The 18,444-nt window shown below is 48.2% G+C and overlaps 1 protein-coding gene across 1 annotated transcript in view; it reads right to left on the bottom strand.

Annotated features, from left to right (window-relative positions):
* GGT1 (gamma-glutamyltransferase 1) overlaps positions 1–17,070 on the bottom strand; it is a 31,057-nt gene extending 13,987 nt beyond the window's left edge. The window contains exon 1 of the mRNA XM_056504093.1: positions 16,889–17,070. Coding sequence (XP_056360068.1) covers positions 16,889–16,905 — 17 coding nt within the window. The 5' untranslated portion in view covers positions 16,906–17,070. The remainder of the gene's footprint in view (positions 1–16,888) is intronic.
* Between the last annotated feature and the right edge of the window lie 1,374 nt (positions 17,071–18,444).

The following is an 18,444-nucleotide window of genomic DNA, read 5'->3' as shown; positions in this document are numbered from 1 at the left end:
GCAGAGCTAGGCTTGTACAAACAGCCCCATTGAACTGTACTCAGATGTGTCACAACATGCACAACCTTATTTAAACATGACACTGGGTCTGAATTAAAAGTACCCCAGTGCAGCAGGGGGCTGCTATTTAGTGTCAGGCAGGAGATGCAGGGTCTGACATCTCTGCCAAGAGGGCTGGGGCACCCTGAAGAGATGAGGAATCTGCCATGGTCAGGGAAAGTGCCAGGAGAATTGGAAGAGGAGGAGGAGATACACCAGCCAGAAAGCAGTGGGGAGAGAACAGTGGGATACCAGTGGGACTCCAGGCATGATCAGGCACTGCTTTGTTCCCAAATGAAGTAGTAAACAAAGCATCCACTGACAACATCTAAAACTTTAACCACAAACTTTAACCCAACAGGTTTCTGCTTTAGCCCATCCTACAAGAGCTTCATACCTCAGCACCTGCTCCTGAGAGCTCCCTGTGCTCCCACTCACAGCCCAGCAGCCACTACTGGGCCATTAGCTTGGAGATATCCACCCTTGCTTTCCCCAGGCAGCACAAGAAGTGCAAGGATAGTTTGGAAATCTGGACTCTTGTCACAGGACACGGGCCATGCTCCTGTGTCACGTGACAAACAATGACATTCCATCATGGAATATTTTAATTAAGTCTTACACAGTCCTCAGCTCCACCAGTGCTAAGGGAACTAAAGCAGAGGTTCAGCCAAGCCATGAAGGCTTCCAAATTCAGACCTAGGCACTGTTCCCACCTGAAGCAGGAGGACAAAGCAGTTCCTGGAGAAACATCAATTCCACTCAACTGAGTTAAAAGCCTTCCTCACAGACAGTGCCTCCATGCTGGTTCCTGTCCAGCACCCCCCTCTTGGCTAATCCCAGCACTGGAGACTCGTGAGGATACTCATCAGTTTGCAGGAGAAAAGCCTCAGTGGGGATCCGTGGTCCCTGCTTATTGCTGAGATAATCAGCACTGAAAAGGACTGGGAGCTAAGCCTGTGAATGAAGGGGCTGCTCAGCTGGAACTCAGGTGCTGCTCAAGGAGACTCTTGTGATCACAGCTTGAGACTCCTCCACAGGCACAGCCTTTTCTGAAGCCCAATGGCATGTAGTATTCCACCCAATTCTGAGTGCACTGAGAAAGAGGCAATAATTTCCTCTTGAAGCAACTTTTTCCTCAAAAATCCCCCATGTCCCCCTACAGAAATTTTAGCATCAAATCCAATACTTTTTTATTTTAAGACACTTCAGCATAAACTATGAAGTGGAAAAATAAAAAGGCAGAAAGGTGGAATAAACACAGAATTGCCCATTCCACATGGCTTTCACAGTGTTTCCTAGTTGAGGACCTCCCAAAAACCCACGAGTGGTGAATTCAATCTCAAAATGCAAGTTATTAAAGTTTTATAAACCCATTAAAAATACTATTCTTAAAGTCACTCCAAATTTAAAGCCAAAATGCTTCATCAAAATAGCTCAGTTCTCCCAACTGTTGCAAAAGATGTTTTCAGGTGCTCTTTTGCCATTAAACCAGAAGTTGTTTATTAGACCTGAACTCATTCAGACTGGTTAGTCAGGTCTATCATTCCCTTTTGGCAAGCTTTCATGCTTCCTAAAAAAGTCACATTTTCACACATTCTGTTGAACAAGAAATCCCACACAGCATTTTCAGGTAGAGGGGAATGGCTCAATGAAGTAATTCCTGTTTCCCCCTTACCTCTCAAGAGTATTTGCAAGTTGGTCCTGTCCTTTTGCACACACCTGTGTGTACTGACCTCCTCTGATTGTCCTTTCTCAGGAAGTGAACCCTTTCCTAGGGGGAAAACATCCTTGTAGCAGTGGCAGTAACCACTTACTTTCCCTTAAAAGCTCTCCAAAAGTCGTGTTTGGTATTTGTACTGCTCTGCTCACAGAGATGAGCCCATTGAAACTCATTATGTTTGAATTCACAGTACCAGAGGAATGCAGAAGTAATCATTGACTAGGTGAAGAGTCAAGAATCCACACCTCTTAAAATGCATATTTTAGGATCCATGAAGATTGTTTATCAACAGCAGAATCATTCTGTGTTTCTGGATTTGGTTACTACATGGTACAAATACTTTGCCTCACCCCATTGCTAGCTCTGAACTTCTGATCAAGCAACTCAGCAAATACAGTGGACTGAAGTTGCACCAGGGAAGGTTTAGGCTGGATGTTAGGGAAAATTTCTTCACTGAAATGGTGTTCTGGCTACCCCAGAAAGTAGCTGGAGTAAGCACCTCTGGAGGGATTTAAAAAATATGTAGATATGGCACTTGGGGACATGGTTTAATGGTGATTTGGCAGTGCTGGGTTAATGGTTGGACCCAATGATCTTAAAGGTCTTTTCCAACCTAAATTGTTCTGTGATTCTAAACACATGATGTCTCCAATGGTCAGGTACCCTCACACCACTCTTGCCTAAACCCTCATGTTCACAGAGATACTGGATTTTGTGTCTGTCCCTTCATCTTAAACCCAGACACTGCCAGGTTCAGCTGAGATCACACTTGGTGGTGTGATATATATATACCATATTGTAATTCGTGTTTTGTATAAAATAAGTCTGCAAAATAAACGAGCCACAGGTAACGGCAGTGATTGCCTCAGAACTAGGTAAATTAACATATCTACAGGCCGGACTGCTACCGATAAGCACCTATCTCCTGGGGAAGCCTGGAAACTCACAGGAGAGCAGCATTTCCCGAAAAACCCATCACCAGGACTGCATTCCCCGACTCTGGTCCCCGTAAAGATGAAATCAACCACCTAAAAGCAATACACAACGGACACAAAATCTCGTCAAGGAGCAGGAAGGACTTTGTCTTGTGTGGACACCAGAGCTGAATTTGAAAGAAACAAAGGACGGTCCCGCTCCAGGCTATGAAAAACAGTATAAAAAAGAGGCCAACCAAGACAGCGACGTGAACACCAGGGGAACCCAGTGCGATAGAGGCTGGGTAACATCGTGTGTTCACCCAATTCCGACCCTGGGCTCGGTATTGTTTTTTCAGGTTGTGGCTTTCCAGGACCGTATTTTGGTCGCGAAAATAAAATTTGCCAATTTAACATTTTAATTCGGTTTGATTCGTTTATTACCTATAACAGTGGGAATACCCTGTGTGCCAAGTGTGGGCTGGCAGTGCCAGGGCACCTGGGCAGCTCACACACCTGCAATCTCAGCCACACCACCTTAAAATGGCATCAGGTTCTCATCAGATTAATGCTCCAGCTGCAGTGAGAAGATGGGCTGCCTGCTCTGCCTGGCCTGCTCCCACAGCAGCACCCTCTGGCAGGCAGCATGGCAGAGCAGGAAGGCAGGGATGAGCAAACCTGCCCTCCATCACTAAACCTCACTGAGGATTTTAAGTCCGTGTCTGCTCCTGCCAAGTCTGGAAGCACAGTTGCAGCTCTAAGTCTGCAGCTCACCTGCTGCTGAAATGCAGCAGAACCCAGCAGACCCCAGACTAAGTAAAGAGCTTTCTTTGTCTGTCCTTGGACTCTATGGACTCAGCTAAAGCTTAGGCCACTGTTTCTATCCATGGCTTGCCAGAAATCCCAGACCCTCCTTTGAACATGAGCTCAATGCCCATCCAGAATGTACCAAATCACAGCTTGCCTGGAGCTTGGGCACAGTGAGGATCTAAGCCCACATCTTCAGCCTGCCTTTCAGCCAGAAGGCACTCTGCAAACACAGGATGAGGCAAAGTCTGCCTGGATGCCAGGCAGCACCTTAGATGCCAGCTCTGGGCTTACAGGTATCAGGCAAGAGGTCAATGCCTCAGCTCCAAGCCAGCCCAGTCCCTCTGCCCCACTCCAACCTTTGGTACACCAGATCTCCACTTGCTGCAGAAGGACAGGAGCTGTACCACACTGACTCATTAACAAAGTCTGGCCTGGTTCCAAGATAAAAAGCTTTAGGGTGATATTTTCTCTGCCTAAAAATACATCTTCTTTTCCATAATAGCCACAAAATGGAGCTCTGTTTAACATTTACATATGGAAAAATCAGAACTATAAAACATGAGCATTTCAGCCCTGAGACATTTGGAAGGAACATAGCCTGTGCCCATCTTTCAAAGATTACTTTCAAATACCCTTTTCAAGGCATTGTATGAAGAGCACAGGCCCCTTCAGTTATATTGCTATTGTCCAAGAGGTCTTCAGCAAAAAATGGAAGCTTTCTGAAAAGTAGATACTGGCACAGAAAATACTCTGCAGGCCCAGAAGGATTTGATGTATCTGCTATTCCTTCCAGCCAGTCTAAACTGCACATTCAGAGCCCAGGCCACATGCAGCTGTTAACACACACCCCTCTCACTGTGTCTAATTTATTGATGTGAGATTCATGGTGCTCCACAGAAAAAGATTGTGACAAGAGCACACAACTCTCCTCTAAAAAAGCAAACAGTGTGGAAAGCTATCTGGTCTCTGCCCCAAATAAATCAAGGTGCACTTTCAGTCTGTCACACCTTTAATACTGGGAGGGGAATTTAAGATGCAGTCTACTGAGCAGAACCCTCTTCTTAATTTACTGACCCTGAAGACATGACAGTACCAGGTTTTATTCTCAATATTTTCATAGTTCTAAAGTTGCTATGTCCCCAAAGTAGGTCTGGGTCAGAGGAGAGTCTCCCTGTCACATTTGTCTCAGAGGGTGCAAGGTGAAATGGAGAGGCTGTAAGAAAGCCCCAGCTCTAAATCATATTTATCCCACTGTATTTCACCCCCATTGCTGAAAGGCAGGGTTTACACCAGTGACCCAACAAAACAAAGCAAATTCTGTCCTTCTTCAAGGACAATGCAGTGCCATGTTCTCACCAGCACAGAGCTGGAACAGGTTGGATGCTCCTCAGCAAGTTACTCTTTCACTTATGGATAAGTAGAGTTGAAGATGGGGTCAGAGAAAGTTATGAAACCTGAAGTCAGTGCCTGCAGTTCCAAAGGGTGAACTCTGCTGTGTACAGGTTGTGCTAGGCACAGCTACCTTATTTCAGCTGCACACAATATTTGGCAACTATCAAGTATCTCTGTCTAGGCACTAAAATAATAGAGAGCCCTGTTATAACTCAGCCTTACATGTTTCAAGCTGCAAAGCCACAGCTCAAGCAGTAATGCCATGTTTAATGCAGGTGCATTGCTGACTTGCTCTTCTCAACCCACTATAAATAAAAAAAAAAAATCTGAAGGACTTGTCACCTGCTTCCATCTGTAATATTCATGGCATGGTCACCTTTAACTATCCCCAAAAATTAGCATGTGCTATTACACTGGAACTTGAGCAACCCAGGAGTGCATCTTTCAGCATATGAAGCAATGCCTTCATACCTCTTGTCATGGAACTTGCAGACACTGAAAAGCATCAGGCAACCTGAGGCACTTCTGGGGAGTTTTTCTTTTTGTTTCTTCCCCCCACCCTTGTTGATTTTTTTCTGTAGGAATTTCACGAAGCAACCCCAGCAAAGACTCACAGAGCACAGACCACATCTTCTGCTTAGACTCCTTCTTTTTATGGCAGAACAAGCAACCCAAAGCCTCCATTTCCCAATGCATTATTGGAATGGGTGCTATTACAAGATTTTGTAGCTTAGGTTTACCTCTTGTTGCAGGTTAACTATTTTTCCCATGAGGAATTCCTTCTCTTCTAATAAAGCAGTGTTGCAATCCACTACTACCTGAACATGAGCATCAAAAAGAGCATCTTGAGTGTCCACTAACACAGAGCTTGTGAGGCTTCTCCCTACTAAACAATAGTTCCCTTTTTGACTCCTTTCTCTTTTCTTCCATGATGGGGCAACCAGTAGAAGCTAAGTACCAGCTGTATGGGTAGCAGACAATTCCAATTCAGGCTAAGCATGCCTAAGAAACACTGACTCAAAAAAGAGAGCACTGCTGAAAAAGCCCTGGAAAAGCCACTAGGGGAGACTCTTAGAGGAAAGGGACTTTAAGAGTGGAAAGCAAGAGGTCCAGTTGACTAAGAGCAGGGACACAAAAGTTGCCTTACAGAGCTGAAAATAACCAAGCAGATGGTTGTGCACAGCCAAAGCACCTCCTTCCCCTCCAGTGAGAGCTGCTTTCACTGTAACTCACCTGCTGAAATGGAACCACCCACCAAACCCAGATGCTTTCATTTTATGGATTTCCCATTATCACCCACAGGTGCACAATTTTCCCTGGGACAAAGGTAAGCAAGTGGAAGATAACTGGTAAAGAGGAAGGTTTATTAACCCTTTCTTGTCAGCCACACTGGTTAACCAGTTCTGGTTGTATCCCTCTAACCCCAGAGGCAGCTGCAGCAGTGTTGCTGGGACAGTGCTGTGTGAACTACTGGGTCTCCTCAGTGCTTGGAAGTTGTTGGTTGCTGTTGCAGAAGCCCTTCTGCTTCACCCTTCCAGAAAAGGGTGGCTGTCCTCTGTCCAAAGTTCTGCCTTCTTTTATCATTTTTCCTCAATTTTATCTCTCTGCTATCTAAACTCAATCTTACTCATTAATTTTATTACAAGCTCTGCAGTTTCCAAAACCTACATCAATCTGTACCACTTATCTACCAGCTTTATAAAGCCCTTTAATCTTTGCAAAGCCTTTCTGCCAGGCCACCAAAGGGAGTGTCCTTGCAGCTGACAGAGCTGCCTTTTCCCCAGCAGCCAGCAATGAGCTCAGCAACACAGTCCCACACGGCTTCCCCTCAAACTCACCATTCCCAAATAAAAAGAGAGAGAAGAAAGAACAGGGAATGACACAGGGAAAGAAAAAAACCTAAAATGGTGAAGAGAAAAACAGAGGAAGCAGAAACGAAGGGGGACAAAATAAATGAATGAAGATAGGAGGACAAAAAAAGGTGAAAGAAAAGGGCAAAAAATGAACAATGCCCTCTCTCTCAAGGCTAGAGGTTTTCCCCAGTTTCTCCTGCCTGCTGCACTTGGACCTGTCCTGCACATGCACACTGAAGCTCTCAGATCACAGATGAAGTTTGGACTTTCTTGGTGCTCTGCAGAAGGGTTTATGTAATGTTTATGTAAGGTTGATGTAAAGTCACACCTGCCACAGCAGATAACTGTGTATTTTATAGTTGTAGAGCATCTGGATAGGTGGGTGAGGCCACCAAAAAGCCTGGATTCCAGTTCTGATAAATGAACTCAAGACTGCATTCACTGAAGAGGTTTCTCAGACCTAAGCTGAAGTTGGAAAAGAGTTTTTTGATTTTATTTTTTTTTTTTTAAATAATTTGTAACTACCTGCTTAAATTCACCTGTTTTTGCTAAACCAAGACTCTACAGGTAGGTGAATACCTTAATGACCATAGAGCTGGTTTGAATGGCTTTGCCTCTCCTGATCTCCCTCCTGTTCCCTGTGGATGCCTGGATCAGGAAATGCAGCCCAGGTCTGGGACCTCGAGAGGGAAAGCTCTGGTCCTGCAGAGCCCACCTCTGGCATCTTAGAGGGGATCCAGCCTCCAGCAGCAGCAGGTCTTTGTTTTCTCAACACACATAGGAGAGAGCCATTCTTTTTGTTCTGATAATGAGCAGAGTCTCCCAGTTGCTGTTCTGGTCCTTCATGTGTCTAAATATTCATTTTCCTTGGCAGAATCTGCTCATTTTCATACAAATACAGTTGCCCTTGATAGTTCTTTGCAATAGATTTTTTATTTTATTTTTACAAATGGGGACTGCTTGATTCATTCCAGAATATTTCTTTCTCCTTCACAGGCCAGTTTCCACATACATGAATGATCCCCTGACCTGTGCTCTACTGGGTGCTTTGCCTGCTCTGCATCAGGAACTCTGTTCTGTCCCACAGCACTGACCCTCAACCCTGCTTCTGGATCATGCCATCAGCATCATCCCATTGCCCCTGCAGCTTTTCTGGTTCTGCACCTGCCTCCTGGCCTTTCCCCTAGGTACCAGGTAAAAAACCTGCCACAACAACAGGGCTTACATTTTTCAGCAAGCACAGAATGACATGGAAAGAAGAGGGATCCAAGATCTATGGATTTCAGCCTATTTCTTAGACCTTAGTTCCTCTGATGAGCACCACCTGCCAGAGGGACATTGAAGTAAGAATTTCTCATCTTCAGGACCCCATGAAATCTGCCTTCCCATATTTGTGTAGCTCTGACCTCTCTGGTTGTTTTGGGAGCCTTTCCTGTGTCAGCTTGCCAAAACAGCACTTCTCCTATCAGCAATTCTCATCACTTATGCTACCTGCAAAACCAGGGTCAAATTGACCCTTAGGCCAATGACCCTGCACCAACTTTCATAGACCTTTATAACCCAAAAAGGAGCAGAGACCAGCATCAGCTTGGGTGGTAGACAGTACCTTCAAAGGGTTGGATGGGCCATGCAGAGGGGAAATGTCTTCCCCAGTGATGGATTGAGATCCCAGCTCACTAGACTTCCAGCTCCTTGCTCTGATCTCAGCCTGTAAGAAACCCCAATCCTTCCTGAAGTCCATGTGCTGCTGACCCTGGCAAGCCACAGCACCACTCTAAAGCGTGGCTCAGCAGCTGTTCAGCTTGCCTGGACAGAGAGGAGAGACCCTGCTGCTTTTGCTAACTGAGGCAATCCAAAGGCAACACAGTAGATCGAGTCCTGCCAATCCTTGCAAGAGAGAAACACTTGCTCTTCAAACCTGATCCTGTAGGCTTGTGAAACAAAGGTAGCCTTTAATAAAATAGGATTAATGAGCTGGAAAGGTACGCAATAAAGGGAAAGAAACAACTCCTCTATTTCACACCCCAATCCAACCAAGTATGGAGATGATAAGATAAAATCACACTGCTTACTTACTACTTTAAAAGCTCTGTTCTCCCTGGGTGCAGTTCACCTTCAGCCAGTGACACCAGAAGAAGGCTCTTCTGCCTGCTTCTCTTGCCCCCTATTCCTCAAGAGTTCCCAGAAGCACGGACTCCAAAAACAAGACTGGTCACACAGAGCTCAGTAGGAGCAAGGCTTCATATATGGGAGTGGTCAGAAGGGGAGGGTGATGTAATGGAGCCCTATCTTTGAGCAGTAAAGGCATGCCACCCTTCCCCCTCCTGTCCCTGAAGAATTGCTGGCTCACAGGGCAAGATGAGAACAGAGTGGTCCAGCACTTTCCGTGCTGTGCTTTCTCACGGTAAAGGGAACAGCCTAGAGGGTGGGGAGCAAGCAAAGATCAGAGTTGAATGGAGACAATACTTTGATGTTAGGTAGTCCCAGGAGTGAATCTGTACTGGCAGGGCTGTTTCTTTTCTTCATGCATCAAACAATTCTCTGCCAAGTTGCTGGTTTCCCCTGGCACAAGTCCTGACAGGGAGGACACCCTCTGTGTTAGAGCACCGGTGACCCCAAACCCATCCTGACAGAGAAAATCCCATTCCTGCACTCTTCCAAGTTGGCAAATGCTGGAGCACTGCCCAGCTCCATGGCCATAGGGGCTGAGAGCTCTGTAGAGGAGAAGAAATGTGCCTCCCATAAATGGTGGTGTCTTGGACACTGACCTGGGAAGCTCTTGAGAGGCACATCCTGCCCTTCTCCATCAGAGGAAATCTTGAACCCTGTGAATGGAGAGGAAATCTCTCAAGGATACACCACTGCTGTCCAAAGGGAAAATAATTCATTTTTGACTTCCTTCATTTCAGTTTTGTTGATCACTCACTGAAGGGTTTGTTAGACTGTGAAAAGCCACATCAGGCATTGGGACAAGGTTTGCCTAATCCAAAGGTTATAAACAATCGGTCGGGCAGGTCTGTGATTGCTGTATAAAGGGAGAGCCCAGGTCTATCAAAAGGTTTCTGTGTGCTCTCAGATGAGGCAATTGGAAAGGGCAGGAGCCAGTCCAGGCTTTCACAAAGTGGAATTCACAGAGTTACCATCCTCTGCCAGGAACTGCACCAAGATCCACAGATCATGCAATGACAGCCAAACACAAACCACCAGCTCCAAGAACCAAAACCTCGTACTGACAGGAACCTCCATGGGTAATTCTCAGATTTGGGTGGGGAAGGGAGATATGGGAATGACTCTTGCAAGAAGGGCTGCTTGTGCAATGCATAGTGAACTGAACTGGAGAGCAACAGTGCCTTTACACATTCACAGGTTATTTTTTTAGCCAGAGCTGTCCCCTGGCCACACAACACCACGTTATCTCAAGTAAAGGAGCTGTTCCTGTGCACTGTAAGGAGCATTCCTGTGCACATCACAGTCTGAGTCTCTCTTATCCTGAGGAATGGATCTGTTTTGATAGTGCCAAGGGACTTGAAAGCAGATACAAACTGAGAACCCTTTTTAACTGCCAGGAATGCTGCTTGAGAGATTTTTTCAGATCCAGGACAAACTAGGTCTCTCTTACCAATGCAAGATTTGCTCTACTATATTTGCACTCTCCTGCAAATTACGGAATCTCAGTAAACTGCTCCCTCTTGTTCTATTGTTTTGGGGGGGACCTGGCTGTGGAGCTATTGGGAATGAAACAGAAATAATTAATATTGAGTTGTTCTGTTATCCTGATTCAAAAAAGAATCTGCACCCAACAGGTATTTTTAGTACAACCTCAACTGCAGCAGACCCTGTCCATCCCAAGGAAAGCTCCCCACTTGCTCAAGGTGCAGGATTTTTTTACTGGATTGTTTGGAGACAGCCTAAACACCCTGGATGGTTGACAAACCCTAACCAAACTGTAAGCACAAAGAACAGTCATAATAGGTCCTTTCCTCTATTTCTCCACTGATATTCATGTAACAGACTGAGACACAGGGGAGACTGTGTGAAGCTGCCAACCAAATATGAACCTCCAGCACTTGCTGCACCTACAGGAAGATCTCCAAACTCCATAAACTGTCCAGACTGCCGAATTCTTATCATCATCATCACCACAAAAATTCACTACTTAACATAATTTTAAGGCTACTATCAGGGCCAAGGAGCCTTACATGATAAAAGCATTCATATCCCCACTTCAGAGACAGGACAACAGAGACAGTCTTGCCCAGGGCTTCAGAGCAGGTCAGTGCCTGGGCTGGAATGAGGAATCTTCTCCCCAGATTCCTTAACCATGTTCCTAGACATCAGCTTTCTTCCCTGTCCCGTGCCTGATACATGCAGTAAATCCAGAGGCAGCTGGAAGTGACACAAGCTGACACTGATCTACTGCTCTGTGCCTAGAGCTCCATGGGATGATGTGTTCAGTGTTTCTCACTCCTCCACTTAAACAGGAAATTAATAAAACGTGAAGGTAGCAGCCTCCATTTCCTTGTGAAAGAAGACAGCAGATTAGATAGCAGCAGAGGAGCTGGGGGGAAGTTCAAAGGTTTTGCCACTTAATGGAAAACTCACAGATAATTACAGAAAGTTCTTATGTAACTAATCACTGTTAAAGTCTAACCTAAGCAAGAGGGCCCTAAAACCAGAAGAACACAAACTTTCCCAGCAAGACTCAAGGTCCACTTTCCATTCTGCTTAAGAATCAGTGGGACTTGGAGATGTGAGGCTCAGAAGTTATTGTGGACATGAATGAACACTGACCCACAGAGATCTGTGTGTGCAGCCCAGCCAAACTTTGCCTTGTGAGAGTTTCTCAGGAAGCCCCAGGAAGCTTCTTGTTCCTCTCTCAGCAGTTTCAGCTCCACTGCTCTTGGACCAACAAATGAAACCTCTCAGCATAAAATTCAGCAAGTCCTGGTAAGCCAGAATCTGTCCTGGGTTATTTTAGGCAAGATTTCAATGGAACACAGGGCAGGGTCAGGGTAGCAGACTCTCAGAGAGGGATGGGGCACAGCAGCAGTGCAGCCACCCCCAAATCTGTTATCCCCACTTGTCAGCCTGCTCACCCAGCCCTGGAGGTGCCTTCTGCCTGCACTGCAGGGCCACTCAGCCCCTGGGAATCAACCAGCACAGAGCTGGCTGTGAGGGCTGTGAGGGAAGAAATCCCACTGAGTGCCTGAGAGGGCTGTGGATAAAGCTCTAATTTGCACTGAGAGGGCAGGGGCTATGCACATTCTGGCTACACTACTGCCAGGCTTCAGAGGGCAAATCTGCCTTAGGGATGAGCACCCAAAAGCAACAGTTTCATGGACCTTTACACTGGGACCCCTTTCCCTGCTGTGGGCAGTGAGGAGGGTGCCCAGCAGCCATACAAATAGTTCATATTGCAGTACACAGGAAAGGTGCACACCATGCAAGACAGCTCACACCCTAAATGTGAATCTGGATGTGCAACTCTTTTATTCCAGTGGTTCTCAGCACTTCGTGCTCTCTGGATTTTCTCCCCAGAACAACAGCCTCAGGAAATAAATGAATTTTTCTTTCTAAAGAAACTACTCACTGCAGATCTACTACTGCCCTAGTGCTTCAGGATTTCATTTAGTCCAGCTAGGGTTGGGCAAGACAGTTCATGTCTGTGTGAACATTTGCAGCCCATCAGTTTTGACCTTAGGAGAGAAACACAGAGCACAGGTTCAGTCTTGGTGCACACCACGAGCCACAGCCCAGGTGTGGGATGGGCACTGTTGTACAATGGGACAGGCTCCTCTCAGCCCCCCAGGGCAAAGCAGCTGAGTGTGCTCAGTGCCACCAGCCCAAGGCTGTGCATGAAACCACTGGGTGACTGTGCTGTCCAGAAGGGCAGTCACAAAGTTCTACAAAAGAAGCTTGTCTTGGCTGGCCTCTGCACCTGAGTGCAGAAATCTGGCAGGACTGGTGCTTGCAGCATCTCCTCCTCTGGGCAGAGCATAACCCAGGACTGAGGAAAGGGTAGGTGCTCAAACACCAAGTGGTGTGTCCTGAGAGATCCTCATGCTACCAGGAGAGCAGGACTCACCCCTCGAGTACAGATCAGAGAAAAGAGTCCCTGTCTGGTTCATCTCCTGCCTGTCCCAGTCTCCTTCAAGGCTGTCTGTTCAGGTGCTGCAAGGGCACCAGAAGTGACCATTTGCTAATGAGAGGTCAGAATCACAAACCTCTGCCTCAAAGCACCTGGAACCTGTGCTGGGAAGTGTGAGGAGGCCAGCTGGGCTGGAGGCAGAGACTGTTCCAGCACAGCTCTGGGAACACACACCTGGCTTTGGGAGGGGCACACAGGCTGCAGGGCTGGACACAAGCCCTGCACAGCTCAGCCCCAGCAGCTCTCCCTCCCTCCCACACACAGGGGCTGCTCAGCCTTTCCATCACAGCCTCTCTGGCCTGGGATGGGGCAAAGGCTGGTGCTGAGCCCATCTGCTGAGCCCACACCTGCTCCCATTTCCACTGCCAGATGTTTGTCATGTTTCCACCTGATCTCTGGGGAATGCTTGGTTTGTTTGCCCAACATGTCAGGGCTGCAATCAGCTGGCAGAGTGGGCCAGTCCCACCTGCATGGCACAGCACAAAGCTGCTGAAACCCCCCTCCACTGACCTGGCCCCTGACCTTCCCAGGGAGAAATGGCAATGCTTGGATCCACCAGGCAATGCACTCTCAGAGACTGGGGTGTCTCCCACAGGTCGAGAGGAGGGGTACTACAAACTACAGACACAGACACCTCCTAAATTTTGAGAGCCACAGCAACCAGTGCCATCAGGGACAAATGGAATTTTGCAGGGGGGTAGAGTCCCTTCCCTGGGAAAGGTTCTCACCTTGCCTTGCAGATAGAGGCAAAAGGGCTTCCCACATGCTGCAGCAATGCTCCCACTCTCCCCACACCAGCCAATAGCTCTGGCCCTCTGATGCTGTGGGTATAACCATTTTCTGACAGCTGCTATGCCTCTGTTTCCCACCTTGTCCCATCACAGCTGCCCCACAGCATTGAGGAAGAGGAACAATTTGCAGTGGGCTCAGCCTGATGTGTCATGGGGGTGTGTGGGAAACAGACTTTGGGGTTTAACAGAGCAGCTCCCCTGGGAGAGCTCCCACAGACAGAAATGAACCTTGAACTCCAGCAGGGCAGGGCAGAATTGTGCAGAGACAGAAGACTAGATAAAAGAGATTATCCTTTTGTAGATATAGATTTAAGAGAGCAGGAAGGAGCAGGAAAGAGAGGCAGAGTCCAGAGGCTGGTCTGACTGTTCAGATCTGAGGCTACCAGAAATGCTGGCTGCTCTTGAAAAGGCTTCCTGACTCCCCCCATGCCACCCTGGCTGCCTTGCTGGCCTCTGCCACCGAGATCCCACCAGCCTCGAGCTAATTTGGGCTCATGGGTGAGAACACAGAAACACAATAGTGACAGGAATGAAAAGCAATGGGGAGGAGGACCCAGGAGACTTATTCTTATCAAGAACCAACAGTATATCAAAGGGGATCTGTGAAGAGAGGGAAGAGCCTTTTGTATAAGCCAAATCCTGCAGTTTTTCCATGCTGCAGTTTTTACATTCTCTTGGGAGCCCCAGGATGAAGACTGCCCCAAAGGGGGACCCCTGTGCCAGGCCATGTGCCATGCACTCTGCACAAGGAGCAGTCACACACCCATGGATGGCACAGTGGCTGTTTGCCCTCTGCATGTGCTTTTTAATTACAGCTTTTATTTGCAAAGCATCTCGTACAGAAAGGACAAATTGCATTACTCTCAGCTTATTAAAATCACACTCAGATTTTCTCAGCTGCTAATTACAGCCAGGCAGCAGTGTCAGTGTAATTAAAGCTGGGATGGACGTTTGGGGATACAGCTGTCACACAGGCCCTTGCTGTGCCAGGCTCAGCTGAGCCCTGCCCAGGCATTGGACCCCTGAGCAGCACAGCCCTGTCATGCCAGAGGAGATGATGCAGGTAGGGCCAAGCACCTCCTCAGCACAGGGCAGGGGCCCCCCTGCACCAAACCTCCCCATTTACAGCTGGGCACCCACCCTGACTCTGCTGCAGGGGCCTTGGGGTTACAGCACTGAGGTGTGGGGACTGAATGGGGGTTTTCTCCTGTTTCTGGTGCTAAATGATTGCAGTAAATCACACTGCCTCTCCAACCTACATTTCCTTTAATGCAAAACAGATTTTTTGACTTCCCTGTTAATTAAGCAGCTCTGGGAACAAACCACAGAATGGGCCCTTGCTGGCACCAAACACTTTACAGCCTGAGTGTGGCACACAACAGACCTGGGAGTGGATTGCACAGGGGAAGGTGTGAAGCCCTAGAGACTGAGCTCCAAAGACTGAGAGACAAAGAGCTGAGATAAAAGAACTCACAGACCTGTGAGGAGCTGGGACCCTGCTGGAGAACCAACTGTGCTTCTGCAACACTTGGTCTTGGCAGAAGGGCCACCACAGGTGTGCAAACAGCTCTGTGCACAGCACAGCAAGCACCTGGCCCAGCTCAGACACCTCAGAAAAGCTCTCAGGGCACAGGACCAGCTAAGCTTTGGGCAAGTGGGGACTTTACCCCAGCAGTGGCTTCCTGCAGCCAAGGGGATGCTGTGGAGAACGTCACCTCCAGGAAGAGAGAGTGCTAATTAAGGAAAGCAGATAAAGACTGTCTCTTTCAAGATGAGTTTCCTTCCCACTGAAATCCTCACAGTTTCAGTGCTTAGCAGGATGCAAACACATCCTTAAATGATTTCCTGGAGCCTAGTCTCAAAGATCAGTCTCTTCAAAAGCAGGAACATGCCAAGATCAATAGCAGACCCAGGAGAGCTCTAAGCATGCCAGCCCCAAAACCACCAGGCTTTCACTACAGCCAGTTACCTATCAGATGCTAAGGGGCACTGCTACCTTTTCATATTTGAAAAGGCTACCAAGACTTCCTAAGCAATCAGCCTCACCTAAGTACCAAGGGGAAAAAAGAAATCAGTAGGGTATTTTACATTTCAGAAACAGTATGATGTGCCTGTGCAATACATCCTGGAGAGGCAAACCCACAGAAAGAGTTCACAAGAGAAGAGGAGCAGAGCTCACAGATACTGGATGTGATCCAAAGAACAAGGATATGCTCATCTGCTCCTTGAATAGTTTTACTGCTAACTCCCTAAAGTCACTAACAGGATGTCCTGGGAAGCAGCTATCAAGTGATCATTTTAAATCCAAGTTACAAGAGAAGAATGAATGATGAAAACTTCATGTGGAAAAAGCTGAGGGGGGCATCTTATGGATGCCAGAGGCAGCATCTTCATGATATTTACTTGTGGCTCAGTACTGAAATAGTAAACATAACATATGGAGCTAGCAAAAGATATCAGGAAAATTTCAGTTGTGGAAAACTTGAAAACATCTGTGAAACAGGGCAAATAATATCTGATTAAACTCAATATAGAGAAATATGTGATGCCTGGCTGTGATAAACCAATATGAAGGATAGATATATATTGATGGGTTTGAGTTAGAAGTTCCCTACACCACCATTAAATCTCTTACAAAGATTTGGTGAAAAAAATGCAGCAAGAAGGAAGCAAGAATTTGTTAGCTCCTGATTCACTGGCTCTTATTTAAAGCGTATAAATGAAACTGGGTCTGTAAGGAGGAAAAGTATTCCTTTGAAAAGGATAAAGAGGACAGAGGCAGAGTTAAGAATCAAAGCTGGCAAATCAAGCTACAGCTATAGAAACTTTTGAAAAAATTAATAACTTAGTACAAGGAACTTACCTAAGAAATGACATAACAAAGATTATGCCCAACACGCTGAAAAATGAAGTGTTTTCAGTCTAGGGTGCTCACTCAAGTACAGCTAACAGGCGCTCCCTTGGAACAGCATTGAAATCTGTCCAAATAGGAGAATTCCAGGCAGGGTCACGGTTTTCATCCCTTCAAACACGCGTGCAGCCTTAGAGCGTGCCACGGGAACACAACGCCTGAGAAGCAGAGGCAAGGTTCCCAGGAGCTCCAAGCCTTGCTGTCCCTGCCTGGAGCCTGTGGCAGCCTCACCTGCCCGGCACCTCCTGCAGGGACTCGCTCCATCTCCATCTCCATCCCCCCGCGGCCACACCTGCGCGCTCGATCCTACCTGGAGCTAAGGGCCATTTTCCGTGCGGGCGCGGCGGCATCTCAGGGCTCCAACCAGCACATCCCTGCCTGGCCCGGGCCTTGGCGAGTGCCCGGGGAGAGGAGAGCCGCTGTTCCAGAGCAGCCGGGCTGTTCCCCTGTGGGTGAGAGGCTGGGTCAGTCCCAGTTCTTGTGCTGGGCACTAGATGGCACAGACGGGAGGCGGCTCCGGGGCAGCACCGGCGGTGCCGCCGGCCCGAGGGCGGCTGCTGCCGTGGGGAGAGCGCTGCCAGCAGCGCCGTCCCCTCCTCGGGGTGTCCCCTCTACAGGGTATCCCCTCCTCGGGAGTGTCCCCTCCTCGGGGTGTCCCCTCTACAGGGTATCCCCTCTACGGGGTGTCCCCTCTACGGGGTGTCCCCTCCTCGGGGTGTCCCCTCTACAGGGTATCCCCTCTACGGGGTGTCCCCTCCTCGGGGTGTCCCCTCCACGGGGTGTCCCCTCCATGGGGTGTTCCGTCCACGAGGGTATCCCTTTCACGGGATGTCCCCTCCACGGGGTATCCCCTCTACAGGGTGTCCCTTTCCATGGGGTGTCCTCTCCGGGGGTGTCCCCACTGCCACTGCCCTGCTGCACCCCCTCACATCCCATCCTGTGTGGCCAAAGCTCTGCCTGTGCCCAGCAAGGGCTGTGGCATTCGTGCCTCCACACCCTCTGCTCCTCCCCACCGAGCTCAGGCTCACTGGATTTGCCTGGTTCACAGAGCAGCCCTACAAAACTGGCTCAAACTGCGTCAAAAAGGGCAGAAATCCTCCCTGGGAGGGCCTGTCCCGTGTCACTGTGGGGCTGCACCTTGGACAGTCAATAGGACCTGGTCCCCAGAGTGTGGAGGGACAGCGAGGCCAGGTACCCCATCCCTGCTCCCTCTGGGCGAAGCAGCTCTGGGACTGGCACCCAGCACCTTTCCTTTGCCCTGTGGCACCACGGTGCAGAGGAGCCAAGCACTCAGTCACTGCTCCTCAGCATTTGTCACAAGGCAGCTCCCCTAAAGCAGCTCACTCTTCCTCCTGGTTTTCTTCCTTTTCAGCACTGCTGAGGCAGGACCTGCACCCCAGAGCCTCCCCAACCTCATCTTCCTCAATTTCTTTAAGGTGTGGGTGGAATTCCTCACCAATGAACTGTGTGGACTGACGCCATGAGGCAAACACAGGCCAAGCCACACAAACTGCTGTGGTAAGCACAGAAAAAGCCAAAGAGCTCGCTGTGGTGACAAAATAGAAGAAATCATGGCAAGGTGGAAGTTTGTATGTTGGCCTCTGCTGTTCTGACATTAGAAATTCAATTTACTTCAAAGGTTAACACAGTTAATGGCTGTGCTGAGGATCACAGGCTCTGACAGCCTGCCTGGAACGGCTCCATTTGTGCAGGGCAGAGGGACAGCATGTGCAGGGGGACACTGAGGTGAGCAGCAAGCTCTGTGCACAGGGCACAAGTGCCACACATGGGTGTTATCCAAACCAAACCTGAGCCTGGCAGAGCCCAAAAGAGCTTTTGTGCTGAACAGCTCAGTGATTCCAGGCA

Source organism: Oenanthe melanoleuca, chromosome 15 (assembly GCF_029582105.1).
Source record: "Oenanthe melanoleuca isolate GR-GAL-2019-014 chromosome 15, OMel1.0, whole genome shotgun sequence".
In the NCBI taxonomy this organism is placed as follows: Eukaryota; Metazoa; Chordata; class Aves; order Passeriformes; family Muscicapidae; genus Oenanthe; species Oenanthe melanoleuca.
Note: the sequence above shows the minus strand (reverse complement) of the source record. Positions and strands in the feature narration are given on the sequence as shown.